Source organism: Oryctolagus cuniculus, chromosome 12 (assembly GCF_051225735.1).
Source record: "Oryctolagus cuniculus isolate XC-2025 breed Fujian yellow rabbit chromosome 12, ASM5122573v1, whole genome shotgun sequence".
Lineage (NCBI taxonomy): Eukaryota > Metazoa > Chordata > Mammalia > Lagomorpha > Leporidae > Oryctolagus > Oryctolagus cuniculus.
The window spans coordinates 522,100-543,361 of record NC_142878.1 but is presented as its reverse complement, the minus strand read 5'-3'; the positions used below and the strand labels follow the sequence as shown (position 1 = coordinate 543,361).

At 61.6% G+C, this 21,262-nt stretch overlaps 1 protein-coding gene across 8 annotated transcripts in view; it reads right to left on the bottom strand.

Annotated features, from left to right (window-relative positions):
- Window positions 1-21,262, bottom strand: part of NTRK3 (neurotrophic receptor tyrosine kinase 3) — a 269,188-nt gene that overhangs the window by 86,272 nt on the left and 161,654 nt on the right. For all 8 annotated transcript variants that reach the window (XR_016218621.1, XM_070053298.2, XM_070053296.2 and 5 more), the window contains exon 13: window positions 17,217-17,405. Coding sequence is in view for 7 of the 8 variants with exons in the window: in XM_070053298.2 (XP_069909399.1) it covers window positions 17,217-17,405 (189 nt within the window). In the remaining variant the exon portion in view is untranslated. The remainder of the gene's footprint in view (window positions 1-17,216; window positions 17,406-21,262) is intronic.

Below are 21,262 nucleotides of genomic sequence, written 5' to 3'. Positions count from 1 at the left end.
CCAGGTGGGCACACACCGGACCACCAAGGTGCCCGCTCCTCGGGGAAGCAGGAGGGCCACGGAACCAACCTGCTCCAGGGAACCCCTCGTCACCACACAGATGTGACAGGAGGAGGAAGAAACCCTCTGCAAGCAAGAGGCAAACCTAGTGGAATTCCTCCAGGGAGCAGATGGCACGACGCCGTGGGGACACCTGTGAGGACAGATCTGGGTTCTCTCCCCCAAGGCTCCACCCTGCGGCCACGTGGAAGACGGTTCTCCACGCCAATCAGGGAGCCACAGCACGGTCCCTGGGGAGCCGGTCAGAGTCTGGGACGTGTCCTCCGAGCCAAGGGCAGAAGCTCTTGTTTCAGGCCACAGGACAGTGGGTGTCTCCTCTCGGGTTCCTCTGACTTAGCCCTGGGCCCCACCCGATCCATCCTGTCCCTGGGCCTGAGCCGCCCTGCCCCGCCTCCCTGGGGCACCCATACCATCCCTGATCCCCAGAAGGTACCTCTGATTTTCAGAAGCCCTGGGTTCTTGCAGGTGATCAAAAGGAAACGAAAGTGCAGAGATGCCCAGAGACAGGTGCACTGTGCTCCTGGTGACATGAGGACAGCCAGGAAAACTGAGGAAGGGAGCCTTCGCCAAAGGAGAGCCCAGCCCAGGAGGCTTAAGAAAAAGACCCTGGACAGAAGGAAAACCATTCCCTGAGGAAACGCCCTGCAGACCCACACACGGCCAAGGCATGTTGTTCAGACAGCTGCTGGGAGAACATCACCCTTCCCTGGGTCCAAGGCCCATCACACCACAGCCCTCCACAGGGCGAGACAGACACAGAAACCTGGAACGGCTGCATGGAGAGCTCTGACTCACCCTGAAGTACAGGGTGAACATGAACCGGCTGGAAGTCACAGGCCCACGGAGGGCTGGCCTGAGCCGTGCTGGCCTCAGTGCCATGCCCTCCCCTGCACTGAGACCAGAGAAGGGCCAGAGTGCCAGTCCTCACAGCGCAGGACCACACAGCTGACTCCTCCCAGGACTCCCAGGGCCCAGCTGAGTGGCATCCAGGATTCCCGTCTCACAGACACAGGGAGCTGACGCAGGTTTTGCAAAGACAGCAGCAGGTTAACCTTGGGTTAAGCCTCCTGGGCATGGCCCTGCATCTCCCTCTTCTCGCCCAGGGGTCCTCCCTGACTGATGCTTCCCGGCCATGCGCTAGGCCGGCCACGGCCCCCGGGCACCTTACAGGATTGGCCCTCAGGTCATCCGAGACCCTGACGGCCCAGAGAGGCCCGTGAAGTAATGAAGTCGCCACCAAGGACACCTGTGCTAAGCTCCTGGGGTCACACCGCCCCCAACAGCCACCAGGGACTCTGCCTGGGTCTGCAGTGGAACCGTCCCCACAGCCTACAGGGTGCCTGCCCGACAGCCACACTATCCACAAAGCCACCTCATCTTGCCCTCTCTGTCCCCACTTCCTGTGTGATAACTGAAAACCTTCAGACTCCAGGAGGGTGAGTAACCTCAAAGCTGAGTGGACGTCTCACACTGAACCCCAGAACATCTCACGTCCACGTATCCCACAACCCAACCCCAGAGCCTCAGAAGACACAGGGAGGGACTCTCTCTGACCGACGCGACCACACTCCCAACCCCACGTCTGCAGCTCAGTCTCCATGCACTCCATCTCCCTTCAACTCGGGCGTTCAACCCTTAACAGAGACAGGGTGACAACGGAGAAGGTTCTGTCTCCAACCACTCAGGTCATCCAAGTGGGAACCAGAGGCCAGAGGTGTCCTCTGCGTGCTGACGGCCAGGGCAGGCTGGGAGGCCCGCAGGCTCACAGCAAGCCCCTCTCTCAGGACCGGCGGTCCTCGCCATGTGCATAGCGTGCAGCTTCGTAGCTCTCAAAGCAGCCTTGGACTTCAACAAGGAAATGAAAAGGCTTCCAACTGCCGAGCCCGCAGACGCTGCACAGACACAGTGAGGATATTCGCTCATCCACGATTTCTTCCCATGACCTTTCCTGATGCTTCCAGGGTTGTCTCACCTCTCTGCCAGGCTGCTCCCCAGGAAGGACAGGCCCTGTGGTGCTGCCGGCATCCAAGACCCCGGTGTCGTCCCAGGGGAAGCCGCGGCTGAGCAGGGGGCTGGCTTTCTCCCGAAGCAGCGCAGCGCCTGCCAGGGGCCGCGGGGAGAGGCCCCAGCCTCTGTGCCAAGGGCAGCACCCTCCTTGGGCTCCTGGCATGGGGCTTCAGCTGGGAATGAGGGACGAACCTCGGAGGCTGCAGCCGGAGCAGGCAGCCTCCCCCTTGACCTGGGAAATAGGCCGCAGAATCCATGGACGAAACATTGAGGCCCACCAGAACACACGTGTGAGCTCTGGCATGAAACACACAGACACAGCTGGACATCTGTGCACATGGGTCACACACACATGTGTGGAGGGAAACACATGGCTGGACTTTTGCACATACACATACGTGCAGGGAAGCATGCAGAGACAGCCAGGATGTGGCACGCACACACACACGGAGAAACAGACATGCAACTGGACATTTGCACACACAACACATGCATGCAGAGAAACACGTGACTGGATGTTTGCACACACAAGCACGCATACACATGGAGGGAAACACGCCGAGGCTGGCTCTCTGCGCCGTGCACACAACAGTTCGTTGAAGGCTCCCAAGTGTGGATCTGAAACACAACCCCTCACAGCTCAGGTGACGCTCCCGTGTGCCCAGAGCATGGACAGTAACTGAGGCCATCCCAGGAGCACCTGCTCAGCAGGGACAGACACGTGGAGCCCTTGTGCCCACCTGGGCCAGCCACAGCCACAGCAGAAATGGCCAAAGGGGCCCAGAAGGCTTGTTAGGGACGGAGGAGGGCCGAGGAGCCTTGCGTGTGGAGGAGCCCCAGGACGGCGCTGGTGACAGCTTGAGCTACCCGTGCTCACGGCGCCCTTGCTGCGGACGGGAGAGCCGGCAGCTGCAGTGAAAACCCAGGTCTGCCCAGCGTCCTGTGGCCACCTGGGCGAGCCCAGGCCGAATGACTAGGACCAGAAAGTGGGCCCCGGAGGCCTGACTCCTGGGCCTCTGCCACAGTTCCAGCTGCCGGAAGGGGGGCGGGGCCTCTCTGGAAAGAGCTCGCCCTTCTCCCTGGAAGCAGGGCTGAGATGGGATGAGCTGCAGGGGAGAGACCTCGGTGACAGAAGTGACGTCCACAACTTCCACACACCTACGGCTACCCAGTCTGGACTCACCCAGCAACACAGCAGGCGCGAGCTTGCCAAGCCTGCCTCACCCCTGCCTCGTCTCCACCCCAGCCCCACCCCAGCCTCACCGCTGCCTCACCTGTGCCTTACACCTACCCCACCCGCCCCAGCCTCACTCCTGCCTCGCCTCCACCCCTGCCTCACCTCCACCCCAGCCTCACTGCTGCCTCACCTGTGCCTCACACCCGCCCCAGCCTCACTCCTGCCTCGCCTCCACCCCTGCCTAGCCTCCACCCCAGCCTCACCCCTGTCCTGCCCTTGCCCACCCCAGCCTCACCCCTGTCCTGCCCTTGCCCACCCCAGCCTCACCCCTGTCCTGCCCTTGCCCACCCCAGCCTCACCCCTGTCCTGCCCTTGCCCATCCCAGCCTCACCCCTGCCTCTAGCCTCACACCAGCCTCAGCCCTGCCTCCTGCCTGCTGCACACAGGAGATTAAGTCAAGCGCAGGCCCAGGCAGAGGGCTCACATGCCTCAGTGTCCTCATCTGTGAAGGGGCAGAGGGAGGGGACCCCCGAGTTCTCTTTTCCAGGGACAACGTGTTTCTGTGCCTGTTACCTGGCAACCACTCTCTCGACCACAGCTCCTCCTGGTCTCGGGCAGAGAGGCTCTACCAGGGAGTTCCCTGCAGAACACACAAGACCCAGGCCCCTCCTTCTGTCTGCCCTGAAGAGCATTCCAGGGAAGGCAAGGGCAGGGCCCTGAGGGCAGCAGGACTGGGAAGGAGCGTGGTGGCTGTGACCGGCTCCTCGTGGGGGGCTGCAGGAGGGAAATGCCAGCAAACGGGAATGTGGGGTGCGCCTGGCCCTGGCTCTGCCAATGCCATCAACAGCAGCAATGCCGGCAGCCCCCCAGACCCCTGGCCAAAATCCCCGGCCAAAATCCCCGTCTGTGAAGCCTGGCAGCTCTGCCCCAAGCCTGGGAGAAACCACTCAGACCAACCCCAGGCTCCGGGACTCAGGGCTTCTGAAAGCCCCAGGCAACTCCCGCGTGGGCTCTGAGGGCGGCCCTGGAAGCCATGGGGCTGGAGGACCCTCAGGCGCATCCCCCTCACCCCTGGGCTCCAGCCAGTGGCCTTTTCCCCTCCCCACCCCAGGCTCCGGCACTCAAGGCTCTTGGTGGCAGCGCAGCCGCCACAAGCAGTGACACGGCTCAGCCCTCTGCAGCTCCTCAGGACACACACGCTGCCGTCCCATGACCCAGCCCCACCCTCGCAAAGTCACCGTGAGATCCACCTGCAGGAGCACGGCCACCCCCCAGAGCGTGCTGAAGACCCCTGCCCCTTGGCCAGCTCGGATGCCAGACGTCACACACACCGCTGCCTAGGTCACGGGCCTCGCGGGGCCTCCAGCCGAGGGCAGAGGTCAGCTGAGGGGGTGCTGCCCCTTCCCACGCATCTGAGGCTCACAACCTCAGGGCTGTACTCAGTCTCTAACTCATCATTTGGTTAAAAGCAAGAGGGTAACTTTGGTGAGGATGGCGGTGATGACTCCCTGGAGACAGTGTTCCTACAGGCGCGGCTGGTGCACGTGTCCCTCATTTCTCATTTAAGGGGGGGTCATTTGACACCCGCCCCCCACATCAGGGTGCTTGGGTCCGAGGCCTGGCTCCACGCACCAGTTCCAGCTCCCTGTTATGTGCAGGTGCCCACAGACTCACATACTCGGGCCCCTGCCACCCAGAGGGAGACTGGATTGAGCTTCCATCCCCCAGCCTGGTCACTGAGGGCTTCTGGGAAGTGAACCAGAGGATGGAGGCTCTCCCTCTGTCAGTCCCTCTCTCTGCCTCTCAAATGGATAAGCGGATACAGTGTTTAAAAGGCAGGGGAGAGGCTAGTCGTGGGCATGAGGGGGCGTCAGGGGTTAGGCGGACGTGCAAGGAGCTCTGGCGGAGCCTGCTGCTGGGCCCCACGGCTGTCAGGTGCTCCCACGTTCAAGAGGAACCGGAAATGCCGAGTTTTTATGTAAACTTTGCCGAGTTTAACACATGAGTAGCCGATTCTCTTAACTGGCACATTTTGCAGAAAACCCGCAACAGTCCATCACAGGTCCACCGCGGGCTGCCCGGGGCCCGGGGCCCGGGGCCGCAGCAACCCTGCCAGGAGCAACGCTGCACGGGAGGGGTCGGGTGCCTTCCTGCGGAATCACGTGCAGGGAGCCGAGTGGGGCTGGAACTCAGTCCAGATCTCCCCCTGGGACGTGTGACTCCCAGTGCTGCCCACGACACCTCGGCCCCCGTTCTCGGAGCTCCCCCGGAACCAGCAGGGAACAGCACACCGCAGAAGCCAGCACCACCCTCGTGCTCATAGAACCTTCCAGATGGACACCGCGCAGCGCCCTGAAGTCCACGGGAAACAGCATCTAGAAAGTTCACTCTGGTTCCTTCATAGCACCCATTTCCCAGGGGCTTTCTGAAGAACCCTCACCAGCGACACAGGAAGGTAAGTAAGTCTCCCCAAGGATCGCCAGGGGAAGTGGCCGCCAACTTCAAGCCCACAGAGGCGGCATCACCAACACGCTACCCAACCATCCAACTCTGACGGTGTTAGCACCGGAGCGACGGACCTGCTGGCACAGCAACACAGGGGCCACCTGGGACCTCACATCCCACAGCCGGCGTCTTGGAATCGAGGCTGTCTGCACTGCCCAGGGAGCTCCCCGCCAGTGTGCCTGGGAGGCAGCAGACGTGGGAGACCAGGATGGAGGCCCGGCTCCCACCATCGGCCTCGCCCAGCCATGGCCATGGTTGACATCTGACTCACCAACCTCTCCGTCGCCTTTCCGACAAACAAGAATGAGCAAAGCAGAGGGCCGAGCCCCTGCCCCGGGATTCTGCTGCCATGGGGTCGGAATCTGAGAATCTGCCGTTCCAGCAAGGCCCTGGGCAGACCCAGGGCTGGTGCTGGGGACCACAGACAGAACAGCCGTGTGTGGGGACAGTGGGGGCCACGCCCTGAGAACCCTGCCTCCTGAACTACCCCCCACAGCCACAACCGTCCTGATGACAAAGTCTCTGCCACCATTCTCCCTCGGACCAGGGTACAACCAGGGACAGGGGCTGAGAGATCGGAGCCTCAGCCGGGGCATGCGGGCAGGATGCCCGCCCAGCAGTCCCCACTGAGCCTTGCTCCACTTAACAGGGCAGGACGAGCTCCAGGTGTGGCTCGCTGGGGTCAGGGCAGTCACGGAGTCAAGATCTGTCCGTGAGGAGCCCAGACACTGACCGGGACACTCAGACCACAGTGGAGGCAGCTGCCAGCGACCATCAGGGTGGAACTCAGCCCCGCCCCCCGGGGTGGCGGGGAGCCCAGCCCGGTCCTGAGAGCTTCCAAGAGTAACAGAGAATCGCCCAGAGGAGAAGCAGTGGTTCCCGCGGAGCAGAGCAGGCTGCAGACTGCAGACAGGAAGGCCCCTCCTGCACAACCGCAGGTCCCCAGAGACAGAGAGACCGGTTTCTAAGGCAACCACCGCCCCGTCACACCATCCACCTCTGGCAGCCGCTCATCAAGTGGCTCAGACGAAATCCAAATGAAATGCCCGCACTTGCACTCAGGTTCAGAAACCAGGAACATGGTGACAAGAGCCACCGGGCAGGTCCTGTCCCCTCCTCCAGGCACCTGTCTGGCTTCTATGCCACTGAGCTCATGCCTGGCCCTTGGCTTCCGCCTGCCGGATGCAGAGCTGAGTTCCCCATCGCTCCCAGCAGCCCAGACGCAGAGCCCCGTGCTCCACGAGGAAGTTAAGTGACAGAGCAGCAGAGAGGATGGACCTGCCTCAGCCAGGCGGAACCTGGATGGGAACATTTGGGAAAATAAAAGTTGGGTCTGTCGTGAACACGTACGGATCTTCTTCCTTTATCGCATTCCCTGAATGGCGCTTATAGCTGTTTACCCAGCATTCTCAGCACAGCAGGTGCTCTGGGTACGCGAGATGATTTAAGAACACAGGACGATGTGCAGGTGACAAACGCCACCTTTTACATACGAGACGCCAGCATCTGTGGGCTCCTGATGTCAACCCCGCGGGCTCCCGTGTGTGTGCATGCCCCTGCTGGCGGGCACGTCGGCAGGGCAGTCCCGCCCATGCTTGTGCCACGCCAAGGAGGCCCACCCTCCACCACTGGCAGCAACAGCAGGATTCACAGCGGCTGCTTTTTCATCTTCTGGGTTTTCCCCACGACACTCGGAACCAATGTGGAACTCTTTGGAACCAGAGACAAATGTCAGGAGCTGTCTGCTTGCCTGTCCATTTGGTTGTCTTGAGAGAGGCAAACCAGACAGCCATCGACAACAGATGCCCGAGATCCCAGCGACATGCGGGATCTGGGGGTCCTCTCGGCCCAGCCAGGACGGCATGGAGACTGTGGGGACCCCACGTTGCAGCTGCACTGTGAGCCCCCTGAAATCTGTCCTGGACACACGGGCTGGGACCACAGGCAGGAGTGGACAGGGCTGCAGGGGCAGGAGGCAGCCACGGCCACCTGCCGGCAGGGCACGAACCTCTCACTCAACGTCTCTCTCCATCCTCTCCCTGGCAACATAAAATTGGCCTGGCATTGTGTTAGCTGAGGATGGCCTCCGCAGCCAGAAAGGGCGCCTTGCACCTCAGCTTCTTTCTCCACCATTAAAAATTACCCTGGCTCCCGACACAGAATACCCACAATCACTCGGCAGAACACCGGGTCATCCTTTCCCTCCTCACATCCTCTCCCCCTCCATCCCCCCCATCCTCTCCCCTCCATCCTCCCCCTCCATCCTCCCCCTCCATCCTCCCCCCTCCATCCTCTCCCTCCATCCTCCCCCCTCCACACTTCCCCCTCCACTCCCCATGCTCCCCCCTCCATCCTCCCCCTTCCATCCTCTCCCCTCCATCTTCTCCCCTCCATCCTCCCACCCTCCCCCCTCCATCTTCTCCCTCCATCCTCCCCCCTCCACCCCCCCATCCTCCGCCTCCATCCTCTACCTCCATCCTCTCCCTCCATCCTCCCCCCTCCCATCCTCCCCCTCCATCCTCTCCCTCCATCCTCCTACCCTCCCCCCTCCATTCTCTCCCCTCCATCCTCTACCTCCATCCCCCCCATCCTCCCCCCTCTATCCTCTCCCCTCCATCCTCCCCCCTCATCCTCTCCCCTCCCCTTCCATCCTCCCCCTCCATCCTCTCCCATCCTCCCCCTCCATCCTCCCCTTCCCATCCTCTCCCCCCATTCTCCCCCTCCATCCTCCCCCTCCATCCTCTCCCATCCTCTCCCCTCCATCCTCCCCCTCCCATCCTCTCCCCCCATTCTCCCCCTCCATCCTCCCCCTCCATCCTTCCCTTTCCCATCCTCTCCTCCTCCATCCTCCCCCCTCCCATCCTCCCCCTCCAACCTCCCCCTCCCATCCTCTCTCCCTTCCATCTCTGGCAGAGCACACAGAAAGAGATGCAAGGCAGGTGACACCAGGGGCGCCGAGGCCTCATGGCCTCTGCCGGCGGCTGCTCCTCACACAGGCACCCTCCCTGGCTCCTCACTGACTGCAGATGAACTCCAGCAGCACAGGCAGGCAGAGCCCAGTCCCGTGCAGGAGCCCTGCACACAGCACTCCTCGGGCCTGCGACCCAGAGATGCAGTGGACAAGAAGACGGACCAGGACGGCGCCAACACTGCACCCGCATGGGGGCTGCCTGAGCCGTCCCCCGCCGTCCAGCAGAAATGCTAGCTGGGACAGGAAGAGAACACCTCTGCCTTCCTTAACCCCAGCTAGTCAGAAGACAGAAAAAACCACAACACCTCTGTCACACCACAGGGATTCTCGCTGGCTGGTTCAGCTGCACAGTGCCTGTCCGGGGCTGTGTGTGAACAGAAAGGGACCACCCACACCTGGCCACCCCGGCTCACCATCCCAGCACCAGGGATCTTGCTGGGACGAACATCACAGCCCGGCCCAGGCCACAGGTGCCAAAGTCTTCCCCAAACACCACGAGTGAGTTAAAGCTCTACGGGGATATGTTAGAGCCCCACACATCCCCCAGCACATGTTTCGAATCAGTCTTGGGAATTACGCTGGACATAACTCAACCAATCAGTGAGCCCCAGAGTTCATTCCCACACTTCTCCATGCCGGGGTCCAGGGACAGAAGCTCCTACAGCGCCACCCCCACCCTGCCACAGGTCCAGCCACGCCACTGCCAGGAAGCTCAGTGCCCACCTCCAGCCGGACGTGCTGAGGTGGGAGGGAAGAGGGGCTGCCCACGGGGGCGCACAGGAGTGCCGGAAGGGCCTGCTTCTTTCCGGCCCATGGGCTCCTGGTCGCAGGTGCAGGGGAGGCCGCAAGGGAGGCCTGCAGACCCCACCTGCAGCCAGCAAGTGACCTGGGGCAAGTCCAAGGGTTCCTGCAGGCCCAGGAAGCTCCTGGTGAAGAAAGGAAGCCGGTCCTCAGGTCACAGGTGACTACGCGGGGTGGGGGGCCTCAGCCCAGAGCCAGCCCCTAGCTGAGACCACAGCCCACGTCACCACCATGCCTCTGTCTCCACATCCGTAAAGTGGGGAGAGGAAAGCTCACGCCTTGGCTGGCTGCTGAGGGACAAAGCAGTTTATGAGTTTAATGTGAGCTCCTCCCAGGGTCCAGTCCACAGATCAGCCCCGTGGGAACCCACTGCTGTGTTAGTGCACACGGAGTCCACGGCTCAGCCCCGTGGGGACCCACTGCTGTGTTAGCGCACACGGAGTCCACGGCTCAGCCCCGTGGGAACCCACTGCTGTGTTAGTGCACGCAGAGTCCACGGCTCAGCCCTGTGGGAACCCACTGCTGTGTTAGCATACATGGAGTCCACGGTTCAGCCCCGTGGGAACCCACTGCTGTGTTAGCGCACACGGAGTCCACAGCTCAGCCCCGTGGGAACCCACTGCTGTGTTAGTGCACACGGAGTCCACGGCTCAGCCCCGTGGGGACCTACTGCTGTGTTAGTGCACACGGAGTCCACGGCTCAGCCCCATGGCAACCCACTGGTTTGTTAGTGTACGCGGAGTCCACGGCTCAGCCCCGTGGGAACCCACTGCTGTGTTAGCGCACACGGAGTCCACGGCTCAGCCCCGTGGGAACCCACTGCTGTGTTAGCACACACGGAGTCCACGGCTCAGCCCCGTGGGGACCTACTGCTGTGTTAGTGCACACGCAGTCCACGGCTCAGCCCCGTGGGGACCCACTGCTGTGTTAGTGCCCATGCAGTCCACAGCCTTGCCTCTGTGGGCACTCGGGAAACCTGAGTTCATTTCCCGCCCTTCCTCCACCGTTTTCTGTTCTCGTCACCCTGCCGGGCCCACCTCTGCAGAAGCCCTTGTCCCACAGAGCTTGCCCAGCAAGAGGACAGGGCCCAGCTGAACCGCACGCAGCAGGCTTCTCCACACCATGATGAGAACACGACAATCGCCATTTACCCTGAAGAGACCCAAACTGACATGGGATCGGCACTCTGGTCTCCCCTCTGTCCCCGCTCACTCCCAGGGTCAGAGCAGCCCCTGGAGGCTGTCAGTTCTCCCAGCCACACCCCTTCCCTGCCAACACCGGGTCTGAGGTGCAGGGGGGCAGGCAGTGAGCTCCGTGCTCACTCCCCGGGAGACTCTTGGGAACCAAAAGCACTATAATCCCATTCCCCTTGTGAGTGTCTGGTTCCAGAATAAACATGGGAGGAGAGTCAGCCTGGTTGCAAAGCAAAACAAAGATGGACAAAGTGAGAGCAGCCCAAAAACGCAGAGCCGGGGTCTGAATGTGCCCCACCGGGAGCCTTGCCAGTTTCTCAGGGCCGGAGCTTCTCGTTCAAGCCCTTGGTCAGGGCTGTCCAGGACTCTCAGCCCGCAGGACCAGCACGACGCATGCACACGGGTAGACTCAGCCCCAAGAGCTCTGCTTAAAAATTTGAGGCTAATTTTGCTGCCAGCAAGGTGGGATGAGCAGACGGGCTCTGAGGTCCCGCCCAGAGGGAGGCGCACAGGTGCAGGCATGGAGGATGCCCTGTCGGGGCTCATCTTCCACCCAGGTCTGCAGAGAAAGGCATGGGTGGAGCCAGGAACTGAAGGAGCCAGGAGCCCGTGGAATTCCCGCCCCCTCCAGCTGAGCAAGGGCTGTGTCCCATCCCCGCCCCTGCTCGCCTCCATGGACGCGCATCACAGCCCAGACTCCAACAGCACCTTCGAGGTGGGTCGGGGTGGGGGGGTGCACAGACGCCCCTGGGGGGACGCACGGCTTAGAAGTGACAGGAAGCTATGAGTTCAACACGAGCGTCCCCCAACATGTCCATCGAGGGTGGCACTCACAGGCTGACAGGGTCGCTGTAACTCTCACCCCATCTGAGAACATGACCTGTGCTAAGCCATGTCTGCTCGCACAGGTGATCGAGATGTGCACCCGGGGGCACCCCGCCAGGCGGCAGCCAGGGAAGCCAAGCTCCGCAGCTACCTGGGCCAGGGGAGGCAGAGATGAGTGCCTGCTCACCCCCAATGAAGAACCAGGGCCCGGCAAAGGGGCACAGGACATGGACCTTAGCCTCTCAGCGGCCAGTCAGCCGGGCTCTGGGCATCTGGGCGTGGTCCTCCTTTACCTGGTGGAAGGCGCTGTGCACCCACAGAGCCAGGATGCCCGGCAGGAGCCAACAGGGCAGGACACTCACAGTGACAGGATGCCCCAGGCAGGAGCCACTAGGGCAGGACACCCACAGAGCCAGGAAGCCCCGGGCAGGAGCCACCAGGGCAGGACACCCACAGAGTCAAGATGCCCTGGTCAGGAGCCACCAAGACAGGACACTCACAGAGCCAGGAAGCACCGGGCAGGAGCCACCAAGGCAGGACACTGCACAGAGCCAGGAAGCCCCGGGCAGGAGCCACCAGGGCAAGACACCCACAGAGCCAGGAAGCCCCAGGCAGGAGCCACCAGTGCAGGACACCCACAGAGTCAAGATGCCCCGGGCAGGAGCCACGAGGGCAAGACACCCACAGAGCCAGGAAGCACCGGGCAGGAGCTACCAAGGCAGGACACCGCACAGAGCCAGGAAGCACCGGGCAGGAGCCACCAGGGCAGGACACCCACAGAGCCAGGAAGCACCGGGCAGGAGCCACCAGGGCAGGATACCGCACAGCTGCTCTGGAAGACAGAGCACTATTTCTCTTGACGCCAAATCCCATCTCACCACGAGGCCCGGCACGGCACCCTGGAGTTCACAGCACTGGAATGAGAACTGTGCCCACAGTCCTGCTTGGGGCGCTCCGTGCATCACTGACAGCGGCAAGGTGAGGAGGGAGCCCACTGCCTGTCCAGGTGAGCGGTGCCCCCCACCCCGCCCCACAACACTGCAGCCGGGACCCAGGGTGGGAGAGGGAGCGTGGCTGGAAGCAGGCTCACATAGCCACGAGCAGTCCTGAGACGGCCATCCTGGGGCAGGGCGGCCCCCAGCATCATCTGCCTGACACCCTCACACCAGACTCTGCCCCGGCTCGTGGATTCCCCTTTGGTGCACCACAATAAGCTGTATCCAGCTCCACCTCGGCAATGAACTCTTCGAGATGCAGCACACAGAGGTGACGCCAGGTGACAGAAAGTGCGGGCCAGATGATGTGGTCCCGGAGGGCCGGGGGTGCCCCAACACTGTCAGAAGCAGAAGGAGCCAGAGGGGTCCCCTGTGGGCCGTGGGGGGGGGGGGGGCTGACCCTGCCAACAGACTCGGGGCCCTAGAACTCAGCTCAGCCACCTGTGGTCCTTCATTGCAGCAGAAACCGACACAACGTCCGTCACACGGAGAAAGAGCTGTCCAGCCGTGCAGCCAGCACCTCGGGCACACATCAGTGAGCCGGAAGCCAGCCAGGGAGGCTGCAGGCTGCAGTTCTGGGACCTTCAAAGCCTGGGAGACAGCGAGGTTGGTGGCTGCAAGGGGCTGCGGGGGCACAGGCAGGGTGGGGCCGTCTGGGAGGTGGCACTGTGCCTCCCACGCCTCAGCGTCTTCTCTACCAAATGGGGCAGCAGTACCGCCTGGGACCCCACAGGACAAGACGCAGCGTGCAGCCCAGAAGCTGCTTCCTCCGCCCACGCCTCAGGACTTCCTGGGCCCCAGACGCCTGGCCCTTCCCTGGCCCCAGGCTGTGTTTTCTGAAGAAAGTGACGAGTTTATGCCACACAAAAGCCACCTGGCGAGAGCACAGAGCCAGGTCTGGGCTCAGGACACACCCACCTGAGAAGACCTGGGATTTGACCCCAAGTCCTCCAGGATGGCACGAGGTGCTGGCCTCATCCCCAGGGAGTGTGGAGGTGTGCGCTGGCGAGGTGGTGGCGGGGAGCTGGGAGCGGCTGGCTCTGGGGTGGCCCCGAGCGGCAGGGGTGCCCTCCGGGTTTGGGAGACCAGGCAGGGACCCTGGGTTTCCAGAGTCCTCAGTGAACACACACTGAGCTCCCTCAGGCCCAGCCAAGGCTGCAGGCCCGACGGGGAGGGCAGGAGGGGGCTGACCTGGTGCGAGCTGGCCCAGGGGAGAGACTGCGACGGCTGGGGCCTGGGAACTAAGGCCGAGGCTGACGGGATGCCGGCACAAGGGGACACAGTGCCTCCCCCACGACCTCTGCTTTCTCAACCAAGAGAACGGGGACTCACAGAGAACCCCGGCCTCACAGAGCCAGGAGCCCCTCCCCACATGCTGGCCTGCGGGAGGCCCAGCCCGGAGCTGGCCCAGGAGACTCAGTTTCCAAAGGCCCAGCACTGCCACAGTCACCACTGGCCTTCTCCAAGTGACCCACCTGGACTGTTCTGCCAAGGGGCGCCTGGATATTTCAGCATCACTGAGGCCCCAAATTACCGACTGGAAAGTCAGCCTGTTAGAGCCGTGTTCCGCAGCCACCCGTGGCTGACTTGGCAGGGCCAGACTGTGTGATGCCACAGGCCTTGTACGGCTTGTGGGCAGGACCCTGTGATGACCAGGACCTGGCCCACGGGCTGTGCTGCACAACAGGTCCTGAGTCCACACACACCTTCGCTCAGCTCCTTCCCCCGAGGGAAGGCCACATGCGTCCAGAATGATGACCGCGCCCAACAAGGCAGGGCACTTGTGCGGACACGGGGAGGGAACCCTGAACAGCCTGGTGGCCAGATGGAAGCCAGACAGGAAGTGAGGAGCAGGAGGGGCCAACAAACACGACCCCGGACCCCTGGCCAGGGCAGTGGATCCCAGCAGCCCCAGGTCCCTGCGGTTCTGTCCCACATCCCACGTCACCTGCTGTGAAATGGAACAAGAAGAGAAGCTGCTGAGGGGTCCCAGGGACCCCACTTCCCATCACCCCCAAAGGAGACATCGGCCTTGTCTGCAGCCCCGCAAATGCCCCCTGCAAATGCCCGCCAAGGCGCCCGCGGCTCGAGTCGGTCACGAGCATCACATCTCAGCCAGGGACAGGTCCTGGGCTGGCGAAGTCATGGTCATCACACCGCCTCTCCCTGTCGGGGTCACAGATGGGCTGGCACAGGGAGAGACGCCAAATCCAGCACCCGGGGCCTCGGCATCGGCCCCGCATGCGCTCGCTAAGACAAGAAGAGCTTCCAGCGACGCGGGGAGGGCCCTTCCCAACGTCAGGGGGCGCTGACAGAGCAGAGCCAGACCACGGCACCCACCTTCAAGTCTCTGCCACAACCTGCCTCCCTCCAGGCACCAGCCCCCTGCCGCCCCCGGTCACCCTGAGTCACCCCCGAGGCTCCGGGCGGGGGCTTTCCCAGGGTGCGACGGCTCCCAGGTGTGCACTGGGCTCTCACCACGGCTGCCCAGCTTCTAGGCACGCGTGCCCTGAAGGCCCCGAGGACACATTACCCCACATGTGAGACGCACCCACCCTCGGACCCTGTCCTGTACTGCGAGCCCAGAGCCCAGAGCCGCCCACCCCCACGGATCCAGCCTCTGCGAATTCACCCGTGGACCCAATGTATTTGTAACCCCAAAACCTACACTGCACCATTTCCAAGTCATCTGGGGGGAGGCTCAGAGCGAGGGCCCAGTGTGTGCAGCGCTGCCCTGCCTTCTTTGGTGTTTAAATGCGCCGGCTTCCTTTAATTGGCAGCGAAAGCCTGCTTCGTTCCTCTCCCACAGCTTGCTATTTTGGAAGTCTTATTTCGGCTCTCACTCTGCGAGCAAGCATGCCATTCGTGGTCACTGCAGACCAAGGTTTCACGTTCCTGTGCTTTCTGCTGATGGTTCTCCTGCTGGAGACGCCCCAGCTCGGTCTGCAGGTCTCCCGCACCCTAAGGGCTGTGATCCCAGACTTCACTGAGGCTGGAGCTCAGGGCGGAGGAACCTGCGGTACTGTGAGGCGGGGAGTCTTCACACAGACGCCTGTGTGCAGCAGGGAGACGTACTGATTGGCTGGGGTCCCAGCAAGGGGCTGCACTGATTGGCTGACCCTGCTGGGATCCCAGGCAACCAGGACTCGGCCCTGTATCTCCCCGGGAGCAAGGCTTGGGCTCACCATTCACCTCCACAACGACTGTAGAACGGAAAGACCTCCCGTTCAGCCGTGTGTCCCTGCCTGGTCAGACACCAAGGGCAGCCAGAACTCAGCAACACCAACCCTGGACGGATCCCGGTCTGGGGCTGGCCCAGGACAGCCTTCCCGGCCAGGCCAGGAAGGAGCTGGGTCACAGGCACTGCCAGCACATTGTCCCTGCTGCCACCTGGAGTCCAGCCCAGGGCCAGGACAAAGGCCAGGAAACCACTGACGCCCCCAGGAGGCGGCTGGGAAGGGAGTGATGACCTCATGCTGACCTGCGCCCAGCCCCTCCCACTGGGAAATCCCACCCCCACCTGCCACGAGAGACAAGCCGAGGGGAGCAGCACGGCTTCGTGAGCTACACCAGGTGTGGCTCAGCCCAGGTGCCGGGCAAGATCAGAACCCTGAGCAGTGACGAGAACGCTCAGGGAGGCCTGGGTGGCGTGGGCAGCCCCCAGGCCCCCAGAGCCTCGGCGTTCCTGTCTACACGGTGAGGCCTGAACCCAGTGCCCCCTTCCAGCTCACGGGACCCTGTCCTCCAGGGGCCTCAGCTCTCTTGGGCATTCACATCCTGGGGCAAGCACAAGGCAGGGGCAGGGGCAGAGGGAGGGGCAGAGGGAGTGAAAGGGGCAGGGTAGTGGGGGGCAGGGGAGGGATAGGGACAATGAGGGGGCAGGGGCAGAGGGAGTGAAATGGGCAGGGAGTAGGGGGTAGGGGAGGGGTAGGGACAATGTGAGGGGCAGAGGCAGTGGGAGGGGCAGCAGTGGGTGGGGCGGGGAGCGGCAGGGGCAGTAGGAGGGGCAGCAGTGGGTGGGGCAGGGGTAAGGACAGGGGCATGCACTGGTGCCCTTGGCCAACATGGAACCTGCAGACAAGCACGAGGGGCTCTGTTGGGTGGAGGCCCCTGGAGCTGGGAGGGGACCTAGCAGGAGCAGCAGAGACAGAAGCAAAGGGCGTGGAACCAAGCAGGGGTGGACGACGGGGACGAGCAGGTGCCCCGAGCCCTGTGGTCGGTGTGGGCCAGGTGTGGCTCCCTGGTGCCTGCACTGTGACCCCACGCTCAGCGCGAGCACAGTCAGGACCCTCAGGGGCAGCCAGGGCAACGTGTCCACTCAGAGGCCACATGTCAGCCGTTCCCTTCCCCTCTCACAGAGGCCGGGTGGGGGTTCTGGGCATTGGGCGCTGGACAGGTCAGCTCTACAGAGGGACTGGCCTCATTCACTTGTGCCCCTGCCTCAACAGGACCCGGGGAGCTGGGTGAAGAGGAGCCGAAGGCAGAACTGCAGCCGCCCCCGCCCCACGCAGGCCCTGCCCTGGGCTCTCCTTGCCCTGCTGGTCTCAGGTTCTGAGACAAGTGGGGGTTCTCATGGAGATGGGGCTGGCAGGTAGCAGTCACCCCGGCAGTTTCTGGAATCCCAGCTACATGGCCTGCGGCCACACCCCTCCCCCATGGGGCAGCACCATCCCAGGACTTACACGTGTCTGGCTTGTGGCAGCTGTGGCCCTGGCGGAAGTACTGAGGGTTCTCAATGACGGGGATGCGGGCCATGCCGATGACCACGGTGTCGGGCCCTGCGTCCAGCGCCGAGGGGGTGGTGAGGCCATGGTTGATGTGGTGCAGGGGGCTGGCCGAGTCCTCCTCGCCACTGATGACAGCCACGGGACCTGCACAGCCATGAGACACACAGGACCAAGTGAGGCCACCCTGCACTTCCCACCTCACTTTCTGCAAGAACCAGACCTGTTTAATGTCCCCAGATGGCGGAGTCCTGAACCCAGAGAACCACCCCTAAATTTCCTTTCTTGAAAATTACCCCAAGCATGCAAACAGCTACAAAATAAATAAAAACAATTACGACACAAGTTAGTCTCACGTCCTCCCAAATCCAGATTGGTTGAAAATAACGAACGTTGTAACAAGGCTCTGCTCCGGAAGCCACAGGACAGAAGCAACAAGGGCCTGGCAGGGCTTCGCCCCCTGCACTAGAAGACCCCCACAGGCTCTGCTCGGCACCCCCAGGGTCTGCCGGCGGCCATCAGATCCGCACCAGGGGGTGACGCTGCCTTGCTGGGCCCCAACGAAGGCCCCCGTGCACAGGGAGATCAGCTCCTCCATCAGCAAGCCACAGCCACCAGGATGTCACCACTGCCTGCCGGCCGCGCAGTCAGCAGCTCCACTCCGGAGCCATCCAGGGCCCCAGTGGCCTCCAAGAGCACCATGCGGGCACCACTAACCCCACAGAGGAAAGCCGGGGTGGCAGCCTGACGGGCGACGACTCTGCTCCGTGACGTGGTTCTGCCAGACCGAGTGAGTCACCTGTGACCTCTACAACCACCATCCCCAGACAAAGCGACTGCTGCAACCTGGCTTTGCGGCCCGAACGATACGTCCACCGCAGAAATCACTAGGTCTTCCTGACGTTTACGGAGAGAATACTCTCTTCCAACGCGAGGCAGAACTACCCAGGAGCTGTGCAGGCGACACCGCACCCGGTCAGCGCAGACAGGCTGAGCCCGCCCGTGACGAACGGCATCCACGACCGGGGACCACGGGGAGGGACCACGGCACTTGGTCAACTTTCTCAGAGGCTCCACGGCGACTGGCCAAGGAAAGGGAAGGCCATCCGCTTTCCGCCGTCCCCTCCTAACCTCAGGGACGGAAAGCTGAGGACACCCGGCATCGGCCTAAGGAGCCACAGTGCCCGGCAGCCCCGGTCCTGAAGTGACTGGACGGGCAGCGGGCTGCAGGGGGACGGCCGGCTGGGACAGGCACCCAGGCACCACCACATCCACAGGGCCCAGCAGATGTCCCAGGGCTGGGGCGGGGCGGGAGGCAGAGACCCCAGACCCTCCCTCATCGGGCTGACACCACCACCCCCTGGGAGACGAGAGAAGGCTGCTCGGGAGGCTTTCTCAGAGACTTCCAGATACCGACGTTTGGGTCTGCTGCTGATCACGCAAGTTCACAGCTGCCCTGCTGTCGTGGGGCCTGTGCCCAGCAGTGTCAGCTCTCACCACTGCTGCCACCAGGCAGTGTCACCAGGACCAGGCCCTGACCCTGCCGTCAGACCCACCTGACCCACCAGGACGGAGGCCCAGTGCTCCCAGTACCACCAGCCCACTGGGACCCACCCATTGGGGTGAGAACCAGCACCCCCAGGTCCCTGCCACGGCAGAAGGTGCAGGAGGCTGCAGGACAGCGAAAACTGGAACTGCAGCCAGAGCGGCCTCTGACGCCGCTCCTGAGTCCAGCTTCCTGCTCACGTACACCCGGGAGGCAGCAGGTGAGGGCTCAAATGCTCGAGCTCCTGACCCATGTGGCGGACTCAGCTGCAGTCCAGGCTCCTGGCTTTGACCTGGCCTGGCCTGGCTGTTATGGGCATTTGGGGAATTAACCGGGGAATGGGAGTTTGATTCTCTCTCTCTCTATCTTTCAAATAGATTATTGTTTTTTCTTTTACAGGTTGCCAGTAATAGTTTTTTTTTTTATTTTTTTTAAAGATTTATTTATTTATTTGAAAGGCAGAGTTACAGAGAGGCAGAGGCAGAGAGACAGGTCTTCCATCTGCTGGTTTACTCCCCAAATGGCCACCAGAGCTGGGCCTATCCCAAGCCAGAAACCAGGAGCTTCCTCCAGGTCTCCCACGCAGGTACATGGGCCCAAGGACTTGGGCCATCTTCCACTGCTTTCCCAGGCCACAGCAGAGAGCTGGATGTGATACAGGCAGGCAGATAGCGTTAAATCGATTGGACTCATGAGCTGGAGGCGCCCTGTGTGATCTCATGACCCTACCTGACCCCACCTGGACACCCACCTGCAATCAGACTATGTAACCACTCCCCTTTGGAAGTGAATAAAAGGCCTGGAGCACCTGGGCCCTCTCTCGTTCTCCCCACACCTCTTGGCGTGGGCGCCTTTTGGTTGCCCCTGCTGCCTGCTCGCCCGCGCGGCCCACATGCCAGCTCCCTGGCAGCCACAGGTCTGGTCACTGGAAAAGCCTGGTGAACGTCCAAGCTCCTTCTCCTACAAAGCCCTCATTTTCCTGTGTTTTTCTCTCATTAGATAAATGTTAAACCACACCAAGTTGCCTGTTTCATCTATAAGCTGCCAATATTTAGAATTCTTATCTAACTATACAGCAAGAACTCTCAAAATAGTAATCTTAAAATAATTAATAAAATTTTGAGTAAAGGTCCCCAATATCATATGGGAAGTGGAACAGCCAGGACTCAAACCGGCACCCACATGGGATGCCAATAGTGTAGACGGCAGCTTCACCTGCTGTGCCACAGTGCCGGCCCCCAAGTAATTTAAAAAATAACTTTAAAAATTCATTAGGTTTCTAGCTCCTGGCTTGTGCCTGCTCAGCTCCAGCTGTTACAGGAATTTTAAGAATGAAGCAGAGGATGGCAGATCTCTCTCCGTCTCTGTTTCAGGTACAGTGAAATGAACAAAATGAAAGCACAGTTCAGGCCAGATTAAGCAATAGAAACACCTGGGCTTGGAGGCTATGAAATATCCCAGCCAGATGAAAAGGCAACGAGAATGACGACAGCCTCAGGGGCCTGTGGGACACACTGATGACGGAACATTCAGACACAGGGGCGTCCAGAGGGGAAGAGATACAGGAAGCCTGAATCCCCACCTAGGAAACGGTGTGGACCCCAGGTACCTGAGGCCCAGAGCCCAAACAGACACAACCAGGATGTGAGAATGCCACACCCACAGGAGCTCTGAGACAGGAGGAGAAGGGACTGCATTGAACAACAGCAGAGTTCTCATCAGAAACCTGCAGGCAGGCGGGAATGGAATGGCCTGTGCCAGTTCTAAAAGAGAGAACCAAGAGGCAAAGCGAATGGCCCCATAACGAAGCAGAAATGAAGACTTTCCAAGACAAGCAAAAGCTACAGAATCGTCACCACCAGACCTGCCTCACCAAAAAGGCTCCAGGGCGTGCGACAAAAGCTGATGAGAGATAACGTCACAGCGCCTAGAGGACCAGTCACAAGACAGGGAAACGGAAGAGAGCCCAACCCACTCACCCAGGTGAAACAGTGGACTCACCACCAACAGAGAAACATCTGCAACAGGACGGAGCCTTCACCTGCCAACAGCAACCTGGGCTGACAATGGGCTAAATCCACCAATTCAAAGACAGACCAGGGGCTGGCGCTATGACGTACCGGGTGAAGCCACCACCTGCAGTGCCGGCATCCCAAATGGGCACCAGTTCAAGTCCCGGCTGCTCCACTTCTGATCCAGCTCTCTGCTATGACCTGGGAAAGCAGCAGAAGATGGCCCAAGTCCTTGGACCCCTGCACCACGTGGGAGACCAGGAAGAAGCTCCTGGCTCCCAGCTCCTGGCTTCCACTAGGCACAGCTCTGGCCACTGTGGCCAATTGGGCAGTGAGCCAGCAGGTGTAGGATCTCTCTCTCTTTCTCTCTCTCTCTGCCTCTCCTTCTCTCTGTGTTTAACTCTTTCAAATAAATAAATAAATTTAAAAAGGAAAAACACAGACTC